This window comes from Geospiza fortis, unplaced genomic scaffold (genome assembly GCF_000277835.1).
Source record: "Geospiza fortis unplaced genomic scaffold, GeoFor_1.0 scaffold53, whole genome shotgun sequence".
In the NCBI taxonomy this organism is placed as follows: Eukaryota; Metazoa; Chordata; class Aves; order Passeriformes; family Thraupidae; genus Geospiza; species Geospiza fortis.
In genome coordinates, this window is record NW_005054305.1 from 373,694 (window position 1) to 389,715 (window position 16,022).

The 16,022-nt window shown below is 40.0% G+C and overlaps 1 protein-coding gene across 2 annotated transcripts; it reads right to left on the minus strand.

Moving 5' to 3' along the window:
• Positions 1–8,252: 8,252 nt before the first annotated feature.
• On the minus strand, positions 8,253–15,494 carry LOC102038378 (myosin regulatory light chain 2, smooth muscle minor isoform). 2 transcript variants are annotated; one of them, XM_005418268.2, is made up of 4 exons: positions 15,461–15,494; positions 11,297–11,494; positions 10,968–11,129; positions 8,253–9,921 (listed from the first exon to the last, which is right to left on the minus strand). In XM_005418268.2, the coding sequence occupies exons 2-4, from the start codon at positions 11,478–11,480 to the stop codon at positions 9,749–9,751; spliced, it is 519 nt and encodes a 172-aa protein (XP_005418325.1). In that variant the 5' UTR covers positions 11,481–11,494; positions 15,461–15,494; the 3' UTR covers positions 8,253–9,748. The 2 variants fall into 2 exon arrangements, with proteins under 2 accessions (XP_005418325.1, XP_005418323.2); XM_005418266.3 differs by lacking the exon at positions 15,461–15,494 and adding an exon at positions 12,944–13,103.
• Between the last annotated feature and the right edge of the window lie 528 nt (positions 15,495–16,022).

Here is a 16,022-nt window from a genome sequence, read left to right on the forward strand (position 1 = left end):
CGCCGCCTGCAGGGGAGAGATGGAGGCAGCCTGTGGGGACGGAGCTCGGGAGGCTTCTGCGGGCCGCGGGAGCTTCCCGGGGGGATTTTCTTTTGTATACACAAAACCTCCGCACGCTGAAGGTGGAGCGTCGCTCCGTGCTGCTGGAGCCACGGCGTGCCCAGGTTCACACGGTGGTGCCACAGCCGGGAGGTGAAGGAAGCCTCCTCATCCCGCGGGGACGTCCTGCCTGGATCAGATCAGCAGGTGTGAGGTGTTATCCTTACCTTCAGTCTTCCTCGTGTTTCGCTCGAGGGATCAGAAAAATTCCACATTGCATCTTAAAGTCTTCTAAGTGGGTGCTCCCGCAGGAGCGAGGCTTAATGCCTGTCACAGCCGTAGGTTTATTTATTATAGATTTAGTAAGGCCGCTTGGAGGATTTATTTTTGCATATATTTTCTTAATGAAAAAGGATGACACATATTTTTGCATTCATCATTTGGTGTAGGATCTCAGATAAATTGAGGTACAAGCTGTTTTTAGTGTAGAGGGATGGTGTCTGAAATTGCTTCAGAAGCAGTTCGCTTTCAGCCCACTTGTACATTTTTTAAATTTTCCAGAGGGAATGCTTGTTGCTTGCTGAAGTCCCACATAAATAGCTTGGGCTTCAAGCAAACTGTTGTTTAGTGCACAAAAAGTTCCTGAAGTAGTCAGATGGGAAAGCTGCACTGCCAGATGATCATTCTTTGCATCCCCCTCCTCCCTGCTGTTGGCTTTGTTGGTGTACAGTCTGTGTCTTGGAAAACAAGAACTCTTACCGGGGAAAGGCACTGGCCAGGCATTGGAGTAAGTTACCCGAGGAGGATGGTGGAGTCACCATCTCTGGAAGCGCTCAGGAAGTGTCTGGATGTGGCCCTTGGGGATTATGGTGGTGCTGGACTAGGTGATCTTAAAGGTCTTTTCCAACCCTGATCATTCTGTGAAAGGAAAAAAATAAACATGCAAGCTTTTTCTGAAATTATCAATTATATTTATAAATGTAAATGATCCATTTAGCCGCTGGAGCTACTGAAATTAACATGTAATCTAATATGTAATCTACAAGTTGCAGTCTCAAATTTGAAGGGAGACATTTTAATTGCCAAGAAGCCCAACTTTCTTTCCCTGCTCTCTGCTCAAATCAGAAGTTATTTCATGAGGGCTGAGAATTTGGCCTAATTAGCTTATAATACTTCCCCAATTAATTTTAATATCACTCTTCTAAAGTTTGCCTTAAAGTGCAATAGAAACTAAGACTAAGCTTTGCTAAATTGAAAGTCTGATAATGGAAAAAGTTTTGGGTAAAAAATTCTCTGCTTACTAGATGTGGGACAAAGTTTCAAGATAATTACATGCAAAGTATGAGTGGGCAGAAAGGCAGTAGAAATATTAAGATGTTAAGAGAGTTAATAAAATACTTCATGATAATGTTGAACAACTGAACAGTCTGTTGAAATTTAATTATGAAAAGCTATCTGATCTCTTAATTTAAACTTCTTTCATCAGCTACTTTAAATTGAACCACTACTGCAAACATGCCACTCTGTCTTGTATTGTTTTTCATGCTATTAAAAGGGTGTTACACAATACCTGTCACCGTGTATAACTTCTGCAGATGTGGGGATAGGTACACTAATATTATTTGCCCAGTATGAGATCAGTTCTTAATGACAAAATTGCATGTCAGTGTGTATCTCTTAAAGCTTTTGTCTCCAATTTGTTGCATCATGGTGGAATGAGAAGCAGTTCCTACAGGCAGACCATTTTCTGTTCGATATAAATCTAGGTAATGCTTTTAGAGATGGTTCAATTTTACTTGACTACAGCATTCATCACATCAATAAAGAAATTTAAAGGGAAAAGAAAGATTTGTTTTGCCTTTTATAATATTTGGAGGATTTTTTTTAAACTCGTTGACATAAATGTTGAAAAGGGAAAAAAATAAGGACACACTTTTTTGTGAGTGTGGTGATTCCTGAGAGCTGTGCATCAAACATTCAGAACAGAAATGATCCTTTCTGAAAAGATGGTTTAAAAAATGCTGAGCTCTTAACTCTTTTATTTTTCTTCTTTCTACTTCTTTGCTTCATTATTCCCTTCTTCTTTCTCATTTATATCAGTCTTGTTTCAGAAAAAAAATTTAAGCAAAATTAATTAGTTTTTCCTATCCTTTCTGTCTAAAATACTCTGATTAGGTGCCATTGAAATGCTTATTTTCTTTGAATTGTCAAAAAACCTTCCAAATTATCTGTTTCATACTTAAGTTTTAAGGCTGCAACAGACAGTGAGCAATTTACAGTAAACCTTTTCCCTCCTTTCATTTAATTCTTTCCATTAACAGTTGAAGTTGATGATCATAGAGGATTTTTCCAGCTTTTTTTCCAACTTTTATTCTATTATTTGATTTCCCCACCTTTGCTGAGTTACAGTGACAGTGCAAATATTTGTCATTAACTTGGTTGCTTGATGAAGCAGAATCAGTTTGTGTCATATGATGTTTCTTTATGCATCTAATGAATGTTACAGGAATGGCTGCACTGGCTCACTGTAAAAGTCTGCCTAGACCAGTGCACCCCAGCTGCAAAGAGATGTGGATTCTGGATGTGGAAGGCAGGGAGTAAAGTCTTGGCAAAAACAGTCTTGAGACTGGGGATGGGGAAGCCCAGCATTTGCTTTTTCCATTTCCAGGTTGGATCACCACTGGGACTGATTTACTGATATCTTGGATGCTCTCAAGAAATAATAGCTGCTATGAGGTTTTCCCTATCAGGTCACTGGAGAGTTTTATTGTTTTGGATTTTTTTACCCAAAACTTGGGGAAAAAAAAATCTCTTTCTCTATACTTGTGGGGTTTTTTGAGGAGAGAGAGAGAGCATACAGGGTGTTTTTAGCCAGTTCTTTAGGGGAGGGCAGCAGCAGTGGCCATATGCAGGTACTTAGGGAAGAAAAAGAATCAAAGTAGCCTATGATATCTTCTCAGAATGCTCTCCCAATATCTGCTATTTTCAGTTCACTGAGGGATAAGTTACCCTAAGCCAGATGTGATATTGAGGAACCCACAATTAGCTTCTTTCATGAATTTGCCTAATATGTAATCCTTGACTTGATGTAAGTTTAGCATCCACAATATGCTTTGCTGGTGTTTTTGGAACCCTTTGCAAGGCTGCTCTTTGTTACATGAAAAACTGCACCTTACTAACATTGACCACACCTATTGCAATGTTTACTCTGTGCTCTAGACTTTGTATTGGAAGAAATACTAAGGCTGAATTGTGTGTCCACTTCTTTTGTGTTACTTTTGCTTCTAGAAAGCTCTTGTGTGTTCCTGTATCAGCTGCAGCAGAGAGTCCCACTTGGGTAGTTTTTCTCATACAGAAGCCATTCCATACCCTTGGTCATCACAGAAGACTGAGGATGTACATAAGAAACAAAAGGGTCTGAAAAGAAAGACTAGATGAAAAAAACAGATGTGTGGTTTCCATGTTAAGAATTAAAATTGTTTGAAAGTTGAGTGCAAGGTTTTGCAGTTAGGAGATTTTTTTCCTGAGCATATTATCACTGTTCAACAAATGTTAATTACGGAGATTAAGTATTGACAGCAGAGTCAAAGTTAAACATATCCATCTAAGTTCTAGGTCTAAACTATCATTTAACAAAAGCATTTTGTCTGTCAGTTTCTTCACCTGGTATTTTGGCTCATCCCTCTGCCTTTCCATCCCTTCATCCCTGATTCCAGCTGGCATCTGTTGCCTCTGTGTAGCTAACCAAGTGCACTGCAGTGTCAGTCAGAGTCACAGGCACTCTTTCTGAGATGCTGAACGAGTCACCAAGTTTTCTGGAATTTCTCCAAAAATAACTCCAGTGCTGTGATCCAAGGAGAAAACATTTGAGGAGTCATGAGTTAAAGAAGGGATTCTGAAATGTGTCTTCACTTGAGTCTCTTGGGGGGCCTCAGACTGCAGGTTATTCCCTGTTTTCATTCAATGACCTCATGAAAAAATATGGTTACTGCTTTCCCAGGTGGTCCCTGCCACACGGTAAATGCTGAAGCATGAAAAATAAAGGCTCTCAGAGAATGTAGTGAAGGCTATAGAAGAAACACATATTCTTTCTCCATACTGAAAATTAAAAATAGCACAGTTTTGACTTTCTAGTAACTTCCAGTGTACGTGGATGAGGAAGAGGCAAGAACATGAATTCTCCAGAGCATAGTATGACAATGATAGAGCAAGGCAAAGGATAAAGCAGAGATACTTAATGGAATGTAAATAAAATGCAGTCAGTCTATGAAATGTTGTAAACAGGAGAAAACAAACTTCAATTTATTTATTTAAAACTGCATCTCAGTGACTATATGAATGGGCACTGACATGTGTTTGACAGAGTATTGAGGGACTTTACTCAGCAGACACAGTACTCCTTGCATTCCCAGATCCCAAGTCCTTTACACCTAAGGAACACAAATTAAAAACCCCAACTAAATGTTGAAAAGTACATCTTGGGCTGTTGATTTTGGTTGGGTTTTTGTCACCTGTTCTCTATGATCAAAGTCACTGTTCTGCCTCTTGTGCTGTATGTCCATCCCTTGTTTTTTGTCCTAGCTGGTAAGTTGCAACAATTCTAGCCAAGTCTTTGTGGGATTTTCAGTTCTTGCATGACAGGTTTTAATGAGTGTTGCCAGACACTGTGATTCCATAAAGTGGAGAACTGAAATACAAAAATAAGCGTTAGGTATTCTTAGTAAGGAGAGCTGAAGGCCCCCATCTGTAAAAAAAATGTAATTAATTCTGCTAAACCTAAGGATGTGCATATGTGCTCTCTCCTTGTGTGTTAGAGTTTGTACCTGTCTGCCAATGTGTATGTACAAATATGGAAGAAAATGAAATGTGCTCAATGCCTGGCCATAGGTCTAAAATAGTCTTTTAAAACATACACAGAAAACAAGAAGCAGCGTATTTAGTCAGGTGTTTCACACGAGAAGTAAGCTGTTATCAGTTTTCTTATCAGGTGATGCCTGTGCAAGTCTGGTTGGCTGGTGGAGCAATTTCAAAATCAACATACTTCTTATGGGGTGGGAATTTCTTGCCACTACTTTTTGCTTTAGAGATGGTTAGCTCACAATTGAGGAAGAACTCAAAAGAGGGAAAAACCCCAATGCCTGTTGGATACAAGGCTAAGCCAAGGTTCAAGTAACTCATGTCTGATGCCAGCTCTATTTTAGCACATACTAAGACAAGTCTTACAGGCCTCAGTTTACACCCACTCACTTGAATATGCTTGGCACAGGCTGGAAATTATTGTGAAATGCTGTCTTTTAACTCCCAAGGACTATTCATAGTTAAAAAACAAACCAAAGCCTATTTCAATATATAGTGAGGTTGTACTCAGTGATACCCTAAAATAGTCAAAGTGAGGATTAAAAATTAAATGAACCTTACAAAACTAAACTATTTACAAGAACAATAAAATGATTAATACAGGTGGCTAAATGAGCAGATAGTGGCAGCAGCAAAGTCAGTCTTGACCTGCCTAATGCTGTGGTATTTGTAGCTGACTTTCAAGCTTTATCAAAGTGCAGTGCTGCTTTACTGAGGGACTGAATCACAGCTGCATGGCAGAGGAGTCTGCATGCAGCAAACAGCTGGGATTTTCCAGGAGGCCAGTTTGATTTCCCACTCTCCTGTTAAGTGGAGACATGTAAACATCTGCCCTTGGATTTATTACATTGATTCGAACTGCCTGACCCCTTAAGTCCCGTGATGCAGGGCCTATTATGTATGGCCTCTAGGGAATATCACACTCCTGGTCTGAAAACAGTGTTTTTACCCATGAGCTGCAGAGAAAAGTAGGAAGAGAAGCCACGTGCTGCCACCTTTTTTGTTTATTTTTTTTAAGATGGAAAGTTGTCTATCTAGTATATCAAAAGTTTGGGAAGACAGTGATCTCTGTGGAGTTGCTGCTCAGAGCACTAAAAAAACCAGACCTGTGTGGAGGGCTTTTCCCCCCAGTATTACTTTTCAGTATTTCATGGTAACTTAATTTTAAGCTGCATTTTAAGAGGCATTTACTGAGTTCTTTTTCCCTTTGTATTGTTCCTAGTTTCTGCAATACTGTTTCTGAGGTACTGTAATCCTAAATAATTTTTCCAAAGGAGACAGTTATCTAAAGATGACAGTTGGGTTTTGCAAAATTAAGTAAGAAGCCAAAATAGGAGCATGGATGCATAAGCAATACCAAGGGAGGATTAACTGCTGATATCTAAAATGTTCCTGACTATACTTTGTTACTCAGCCGTTATTTGGATTTACGTTGTCAGAATATCTTTGCATTTGTTGTTGTTTGAAATTCCCCAGGAACATCCCAAATAGTAGGTTAGTAACACTCCAGACTAGAAAAGGCCACGAGAAATATGTGATGACAAGATTTCAGATATTTTCCAGCTTTTGGATCAAATGCAGATGTCAGGACACAAAGGCATGCTGTCACTGGTGCCCTGTGCCAGGATGGGACCGCTGTGCTGCATTCACTCCTGCAGATACCACAGGGATCCTAGAAACAAGCGATCCAAAGATAGTCCTTAGGTCAGCAGTGAAACAGATCCTTGCTCTGGAGTGCAGGGACAGCACCCCTGTGACATGCCCGAGCTGCTGAGCTAGTGTAACAAGCTGCCTTCATGGTGTGAAATGCTTCAGTCAGCTGATCACTGTGCCATAACGATGGGTTTATTTGCTTAAATGAAGAGCAGAAACAAGGGTAAAATGTTGCACATTACCTTTATCTCCAACAACATTGTAAGGACGAAAAGGTAGCAGGCAAACATTCCGTGGCAGCACTCGACACAAACATGGTCCTCCTTTGGCTTCATTTTGACCTCTGTGTTTGTAGCCTTAGAACAGTGTACGTGGGTCATGTAAAATAAATCACTGCTTTTCAGTAGTGCTTCACAGGGCATTATAGATCACTATTGATGTAAGACTATTAAATGTGTGCATGAGCCTATGAAAATAGTTTTTCATCATAAGCTTAATCTGGTGTGGAGTTTGGAGACTGTTATATATGAACCCTGAGGGAGAAAAGATTAGGTTCCAAGATTTTGGCTGCAAAATGCTAAGGCTAAGTCATCAGAATTTTAAGCTGTTTCAGTGACCAAAGTTATTTTTATTTTTGGAAGTGAATTATTGATGACACATCCCCACGGCCCTCTGCACACAACCTCAGCTGTCACATTCCTCCCTGCCTAGCTACAAAATGCATCTGATGCTCTTATATGGTCTCTTGGCTGGGGCTGTCGGCCTTGTAGCCTCTCAGCAGTTAAGGAGTTTGCGTCCACTTGCAGGTTAACTGGTCTCCTACAATATAAAAAACCAGGGAAACTGGAACTTGGGAGATTGTTATTATACTCACACACCCTTGGATATTCTTTCTCAGTAGCACATCTTCCTGAGCAGGTATCTTCACCTCTGCACAGTTCTGTCTCACTCTCTACTCAGAGGGAGCATGCAAGGAACAAAACAGCTATACCCCACATTTCAGCTGGCTGTTCAGAAAACAAAAGCAGCAGTACAGAATATTTTTGAAGTGGACACTTTCCTCTCAAGGAGGATACCATGTTCTCTTTTATGTAGTTCATACTTATGATTTTAAAATCACTAGTTCCGGCAAGAAAAATCCAGCTGGTACACCTGCTGCTTTCTCAGTGTAACATACCAGCACCTAACATTTACAGAGAAAACAGGATCGGGAAAAGAAGGGTTTAGGGATCCAGGATTCCTAACAAAAGTAAACTGCTCTCTGAATCTAAATGCTATTTAGACACTCAAAGGGAAAAAATATCTTACATCTGTCCTTCGAGCAGGCATGTATGCACACAGTACTGAATTGCAGCAGTGACAAGATCAGTCTAAAAAAGTGACAGCATAACTTCTTCTCCAGCCTAACGTTACATAGCAACGTTTCAACAGTTTCCTAAATCCCCACTCTCTCAGCTTTGTCACAAGGGCACTGCTGGTGAAAACTTCCATGCATACTTGTAAACTACTTCCTAGAACCTTGCAGGTATCACATGGAGAAATAACTCAGCAGCCATTACTGAAGAGCACCAAGATAGTTAAAAAGCAAACTTTCAATAAATGAAGCAGCTGTGACAACCTGAAGTAGTGTAGAATATAATGTGGGTAGGAGAAAAACTGAGGCTAAGTTTGTTAGCAGATAAAACACAAAACTGGGAAAAGAATGGTTGAAAACTCAATTTTAATTAAGCCCGTAAGTGGAAAAAACGACCCTGGAATAAAAAAATAAAAAATAGTCCAAGTATGCCAACTGAGTATACTTTGTCAAGTTATTTACAAACCTGAAACCAGAATATCTTCCAGAGTTGCCATATCAGAACACAAGCAAGATTACGTAACCAAGCCCTCATGCTATCACACACGAAATGAGACAAACCCACCTTACAGGATAAGCTGTCAGAGCCCTTACAATCCCTTGTGTTGAATTCCTACTCCTTGGGGTTGTAAGTCGTGTGATACAGCTGAGGGCAAGCTTTCTGGATAAGAGGTCGTTGTTTTAATTGATAAATACATAGGCAAAATAAATTGTCCTCCTGCTTTCTAACTTGCAGTAGCCAAAAGAATGAGGCACACAGAAAAGCATGGTCATACTAAGAACTAACAGAACAATCCTCCTCTTTTCTTTGTGTTTGAGACATCAGCACAACCAGTTCTGAATGACTGACTGTGCTTGGTTAAAAGCCATCTTACCAACATAACTGAGGAATACGTATGGTATTTTAAAAAGAGAGAGCAACTTCAGCACCTATAGGGTTTTACCAAGTTAATTCTCAGAATGACTTGGCTCACATTCTCACATGCAAATGAATTAGCTGTAGAAAAATAAAGCTTTGTGTAAGTTTTCTGGCCATGTATTGCTGTTAATTAGTGCCAGCACAGACTCCTTTGCACAAGCTTCCTTCAGCAGAAAGGAAAAAATATGCCTAATTCCCCCTTACTTAGCAAAGAAGAATGCACACTTTGACATGAAAGTACTGCTAGAAAATCCATCAATATTAAAAGAAAGCAAAAGCTGGGCATGGTATCTGCTTAAGAATCAGATGTTCTCTGCTGGCCATTAGGCAATTGTAACAGTCTTCCCTAACCATTTATTTGGTTAACTACTTACACAGGAGTCAGATCCCACTTCAAAAACCTGAGATGAAAGACTTCTGCAGCTGCATTTTTAAAGATGCCAGCGGATGCTGCTAGGTGCATTTCAGAACTCTGTGACACGGAACAAAACACCATGAAAATGAGTTTTCCAGCTTGACTACCAACTGCAAGAAAAATACAATGAACACACCTGCATTTGTAAATGTGTAGTAGAAATGTCATTCTTCACAAAAGATTTTGAGGTATTTTATCTATATAGCAATCTTTATTTCAAAATGGCATTTATTACAAAAATGTAAAAATCCAGCTAAACCAGAAACATTGAGATTATTTTCCTGGACTATCAACTCCAGGGAATGTTTTTCCTGTAGCCTTTCCCTCAAAATATTTTCCCTGCTTCCAGTCTGATTACAGGTGCAAATGTGCCTAAATGGCCTGGAGTAGATAAATATATTGAAAAAGACAAAAGCTTTGGGGCTAAATGCATGCAACAAGTTCTATCAAGAAGAAATCATTAAAAATAAACATAAATGTAGAGATTATATGCAGGTATCCAGGGACTTGCTCAGTCGTCCTTGTCCTTCGCTCCATGTTTGAGGATGCGCGTGAACTCGATGTAGTTGAAGTTGCCCTTTTTGTCGATGGGGGCCTCTCTATACAGCTCATCCACCTCTTCATCTGTGAACCTGTCTCCCATGGTGGTCAGCAGCTCCCGCAGGTAGTCTTCTTGGATGAACCCTGGAGCACAGTGTAGGAGGACAGAAGAGGAGTTTTTACATTTATCTGCTAATACATGGGTGATAATTTCTTTCTTTGAGTTCTTTCCCTCAATTAAAGATACCTACAGTCATCATCTGCCAAATGAAAACGATGCCATTAAACCCTATTACTAAAATTGCCAAATAATTACAAGGATTCAATCAAATCAGGCATTTGAAATTAGTTTGAAAGGTCCCACTACTTCAAATAAAGACCAGTATATGCTTTGCCTGTGGTGTTCCATAGAATATAAAAATTTATCAGCATTCATACTGGACATTCTTCCCAACAGTAGAGCTACACTCCCAACAGTACCAAGAACCTTCTAACTCGGTATTTTAAAAATCACAAAGGATATCAGTTTACCATGAGCATTCCTATTAAAAAAACATCAGAAAAAGGTCAAAGAACTTGACTATTAACATTCAACAAGTGCATGAAACATGGGAAAGTTTACAACATTTCAAATTGATCTTAAATCACTGGTAAAACTCAGATTTACCAGACTGGTTGCAAAGAATAAATTCTTGGTGTGGTTTATTAAACAAGTAGGCTTGTCTAACTTGTGATTGCTTTTATCATCACTCCTGTGAGTGACACAAGAATTTTCTTGCATTCATTTTCTTCTCCTTTTAGTGCACCTTAACAGAGGGAAGATGGATACAAGCTGCTGACAGAAAAGATCTTCATAAAAGCACAACAGCTTTGAAAACAGTGAGTGCCCTCATAAAAGCGGCCCCAAAGGTGAATTTTAAGTTAGGAATAATTAAGACCCTGGTGCCTGATCAACATCTTTTATACTTTCTGCTGTCTTGAACAACAGAATGAACTGCCAGAAATTTGAAATTTCTACAGAGAATGAAAAGGCAAATTTAGCACATGAAGATACATGTCATGATTTTCAGTTTGCAGAAATTAAAATTTTCAGAGTTAAAAAACTGATCACCACTTCTATGAACACAAGTATTCGTTGTTACAGAAGTAAGCAGAAGTAATACATGTACACTGTTGTTTCACCCACATACCTGTTGCTTCTTCATCAAAGCAAGCAAAAGCATTCCTGATTACATCTTCCGGGTCGGTGCCGTTTAACTTCTCACCAAACATGGTGAGGAACATGGTGAAGTTGATGGGGCCTGGAGCCTCATTCATCATGGCATCCAGGTATTCATCTGTTGGATTCTTTCCTACAAATAAAGGGATTCACACTCGGTTTAGCTTTCAAACTGAACAAGTAATGTCAGTAGTGTTAATACAAACTGAGACACCACACCTCGCATTTCCCAAATTCAGTATTTTGATTTTTGCAGCACAAATTTGCCTGGCAAGCATGAACAGAGGAAAGGGACATTACCAAGGGAGGCAAGCATGTCGTGCAGGTCCTCTTTGTCAATGAAGCCATCCCTGTTCTGGTCGATCATGTTGAAGGCCTCCTTGAATTCCTGGATCTGCGACTGATCGAACATCGCAAACACATTGGAAGTGGCGCGCTGAGGGCGCTTCTTGGTGGTCTTCGTCTTTGCTCTTTTGCTAGACATGGTGGCTGTTGGTTCTAAGGAGACAGAAATATATCCAAGATTTAGCCTTATTAAATCACATTGCAAGTCCCTGGGGTAGAGGAATATCAGGTTTCATGTTATTGGCATATACCCTGAAGTACGCATTTATTTCAATATCTCCTGTTCCATTTTCCTTCATACTTGCTGTGAAAGCATAAAGCCTTTGAGGATTGAGGGACCAGCACAGTGGTCAATAGGAAACTACATCAAAAACCCAAATCAAATCATAGCTCTTGAAACTCACAGAGTGCTTGTGTTGCTGATTCAATACTCCACCTGCATCTCCCACAAATTAATACAACTACATATTCAGGAATTCGGGAGGCACTGTTGACATATGTGCTGCTAAATTAGCACAGTGGTTAAATAGATCAGATAGTATGCTAAACTAACATTTTGGAGGAGAAAAAATGTATTTTAGGCTCTAAATAGCATTTTGTTAAGACTAGCTACTGTGAGAGAGAGAGCACCAACTTGGTTCAAAAGTTCTACAGTGCTATTCCCCTACACAGTGGAACTACTACACAACACATGCAAATGCCAGCATGCTCTTTTTAGAATGAATTAAAGGCATGATAGCTATAAAAACGTGAAGACTGTTTCATTTAAGCTACCAACCCTTGAAACATTTATATGTTTTTATAAATTTTCACACATCACAGGTATACTAATGTTATTGTTTCCCTTGAAGCTGTCATATGAAGAAATAAACATGGTAGATTATTATATAACACTAGTACATCAGGCTAGAAATGAGGCTTTTAAACTAACTGCATCTCTTTATCTGAGAAGATACATGCAGTGTTCCAACTAAATGTATGACAGCACTAAATGTATGACAGCACAAACTCAGGAAAAGCTGAGTCATTCACTGAAACGCAAACATAAAGTCCTCAAGACGGCTTTTGGATCAGAAGTTAGACCCTTTTTAATGTTGTTTCTAAAAGTCTCATAACATCTGCTTGCATTAGCTAAAACTAAAGTGCAATCTGTACTGCTAAAATCCTTCATAATGCTCAAAAGTGTTATGCAAACCAAATTCCTTCCATCCTTGACTCTGAATTTTACAGAAAGCACCTGTAGCAAGTGTCTCCTGAAAGAAGAAAATTTAAGCTTCACCTGTAATTGCAAGAATATCAATATTCTGAAATTTACATTAAGTATTAATTTTATAACTTAGAAACAAATTATCTGGTCAGAAAAGCAGTGCTAACTGAAGTCATAGCACAGTTGTAACTTTCTCAGATAGTTTTCTCAAAGACAGAATATTTTTTGTTAGACTCCTGAAAAGCAAGACTGAAGTCACTAACTGGGATTCAGCCTTAAAAAACAAAAGGAAGTAAAATTAAGCAAAGTAACTCCCTTACACAATCAACCCAATATGCAGACAAAAACCGGTTATTTTTGGGGTGGTTTTTTAACTAAAAGGAAAGACATTTTACCTTGCTTTGTATTAGATACCTGACAGGGTGTACCAAGCATCTGGATCATAAAAGGAAATTCCATGGTTTTGTCCTTCTCCGTCTGTCCACACAGACAGCTACTGATGTCTCCTGCTAATTCCACACTTTTAAATCCTACATGCATCCACAACGTTCTTCTGACGTACAAAACAAACCATTATGTCCCGAACTAAAAATAGCCCCTGAAATGCAACTGCGCATCGCTCAGCAACGCAGACGTTCTCTCTCTCCGCTGCCCTCACTAACCACGAGCTACCCGAGATGTCTGGCCGCCACAACACTGCAACAAATAAACGTGAACTCTTGACTTCCAGATACTTATGCACACAGCTGACAACAAAGGTAGTTTGCTTTCAAGCTGCAGCCAAGGGTTGTGCATAACTTTGGTGGTTTTCCTAGCGCTGTAAAAAAACCCTCAGGCAAGCTCTCATTTAAATCTGGGTTATTGAGTAGAAGTTCCACTACTCAAAATAGAGCCAAATGCCATCTTTTAATTACTCTTCTCTGAAATAATGCATTTTTCAGGATATGGTTTATTCAAAGTAAACAAAAAGTTTACTTTGCACGTGCTGATGCCGACCAAATTGATTTTTGCCTTTTCACTTTTCTATATCTCCATATTCTTTATGCATATATTTGCAGCTCTGTAGCCTATTACTGTATTCATAGCTAACATTTTACCTATTCTATTAGAAAGACAAAACACATTCCCCAGCGGCTCTAAGACCTCGAGGTTCCATTCTTTGGGATCTCAGGTCAAAACGGCTTCCTAACTTTTCATGAAATTTAGTTTGTATCTAAAGTGGGGGGGGAGTGTTCAGAAAAGGGGAGAACCAGGGGCAAATTACCTCATCACCTCTAACTGGGGATTCTTGTCAGTGATGCTAATTTGCTGAACATATAAAATTGTATCCACTTGTTACAGGATGCATCTTCAGCGCTTTTTCATCCCGTGTGTTGTGTACCATAAGGATCCTTATAATGGTAATCCCTTTTTATCACCTAATTGTGTCTGGCTTGTAATTCTAGGATCAGTAAAAAGGCATAAGTGCTGCAAAGGCAGTGCTCCCAGCAAGCCACTACATGCAATTCTCTCACCTACAATTCAATCCTAAGCAAGAGGAGGTAACAAAAGCAGGCTGTTAGCACATTCTTTTTAATTCTGTTGAGAAGATTGACCTATCAGAGTATATTTTACTAGAAAAACCGAAAAAAGTGCCAATGCTTTAATATTTTCTAAGTTTCTCTGAACCAGACTTGGGAACTCCTCCAGTCCAAAAGAGCTGTCAGCCTAGCTACAGAGAAATGTCAGACCTCACAGGACTGCAGCGCCCTTCAGCACAGGTTTGCTGCAGCTATGCCTGAAACACTGGCCTCAGCTCCAGGAATGTCTGTTAGAAAAGAGGGTGGTACATTTTGGAACATGTTCAGAAAACCAAAGGCATCAATCCAGTTAGCCAAAGAGACCAATTTATGTTTTAAAAGTTCCAGAAGTGTTTGCACGTTGTGTTATCCAACAAAAAGACTCACGCCCAAGCCAACACTTTCATAATTGAAATAGGGTTAGTATAGGCTGGAAATATAATTTCAGTAGATAAAAAGTGGGAATACTTCGCATTAGATAGTGCAAGTCATGACATGCTGGTTTCGTCCTGGTTGTTTAATACTGTGCTGCACTGAATGGTCTGGTTCCTGTTTTGGAAGCTGTCCAAGAAACTTCAAATATAAGACATTACCTGTGAGACACATCATAAGGTACTTCTTAAAGTGTAACCTTTCTTTAAGAAGATTTTCACATATTAAAAGAACAATAAATAGGTAGTAGCAACACTGTGCTGCTTTGTGCTGCCTGTATTGACATTTGTCCAGCCACAGTGGATATCAAACCACAGAAGCACAGAGAATCATCTTGTGGTCCCTTCCTCTGGGAAAGTGATACACCCTTGGAGGAAAAAAAACCCCAAGCAACTAAAAATTTTGAGCCATGCAGTAAGCTGTGAAAATTTACAGCCCACTAACAGTGGTGGAAGCTGGACCTGCTCAGAGGCAGTGACCAAAAGTTATGCTTTAGAAAACACTCCCATGTTTTAAAATTGTTAATATTGTAATAACTGCAAAATCTACTACTGAAAAAAACCAAACTACCACACAATAAATCCCCAAACCCGTAGCCACGAAAGTCTCTACATGAACTAAGACAGAACATCATACTCAAAAGTCAACCTCAAAGTTAAGTCCCAAATTCTGTCCACATACTCAATTGCAGCATCACATACAGTCACATATCCATCACAATCTGAGTGGCAACCGGAAGAGATAAGAGCAAAGTGCTCTCCAGCAGATCTGTGTCAAGGCTCAGTAAAGAGCAGATTACACTTCATGAAAGCAAACTAGCAAAAACCAAACCCTATGCTGTCCCATCCAGTCTTAAAAGCCACTTTAACTCACTTCTCACTAATAAGTTTCCCAAAACCCTTGCACAGGAGTTACACTTGCCTCAAAATCCAGCGCCAGTGAGTCAACACAGCCTGTCTGCAAAAGAGAAAACAAGGCCCAGAGGTGACCTTATCACTCTCTACAACCACCTGAAAGTAGGGTGTAGCCAAATGGGGATCAGCCCCTTCTCCCAGTCAGTAAGCGACAGGATGAGAGGACAGTCTGAAACTGTGCCAAGTTTAGGTTGGACATTAGGAAGAACTCCTTAACAGACAGGATGATTAGACATTGGAATGGGCTGCCCGGGGAGGTGCTGGAATCACCGTCCCTGGAGGCGTCCAAGTGAAGACCGGACGTGGCACTCGCCGCTATGGTCCAGTTCCATGGTGATCGGTCACAGCTGGACTCGATGATTTCAGAGATCTTTTCTAACCTAACTGATGCTGAGAGCCGGAGAACCATCGCACGCAGTCCCCTGTGCGGCCCTGGTTATTCCAGAACGCGAGCAGGAAGGGACAGACTCAGGCCCACTACCTCACCCTCTTCCGACCGCAGCAGCTCCCACCCCTGCCCCTCCCATGCTCCGACGAACCCGAGGAAACACCTGCAGAAGGCCAGGACG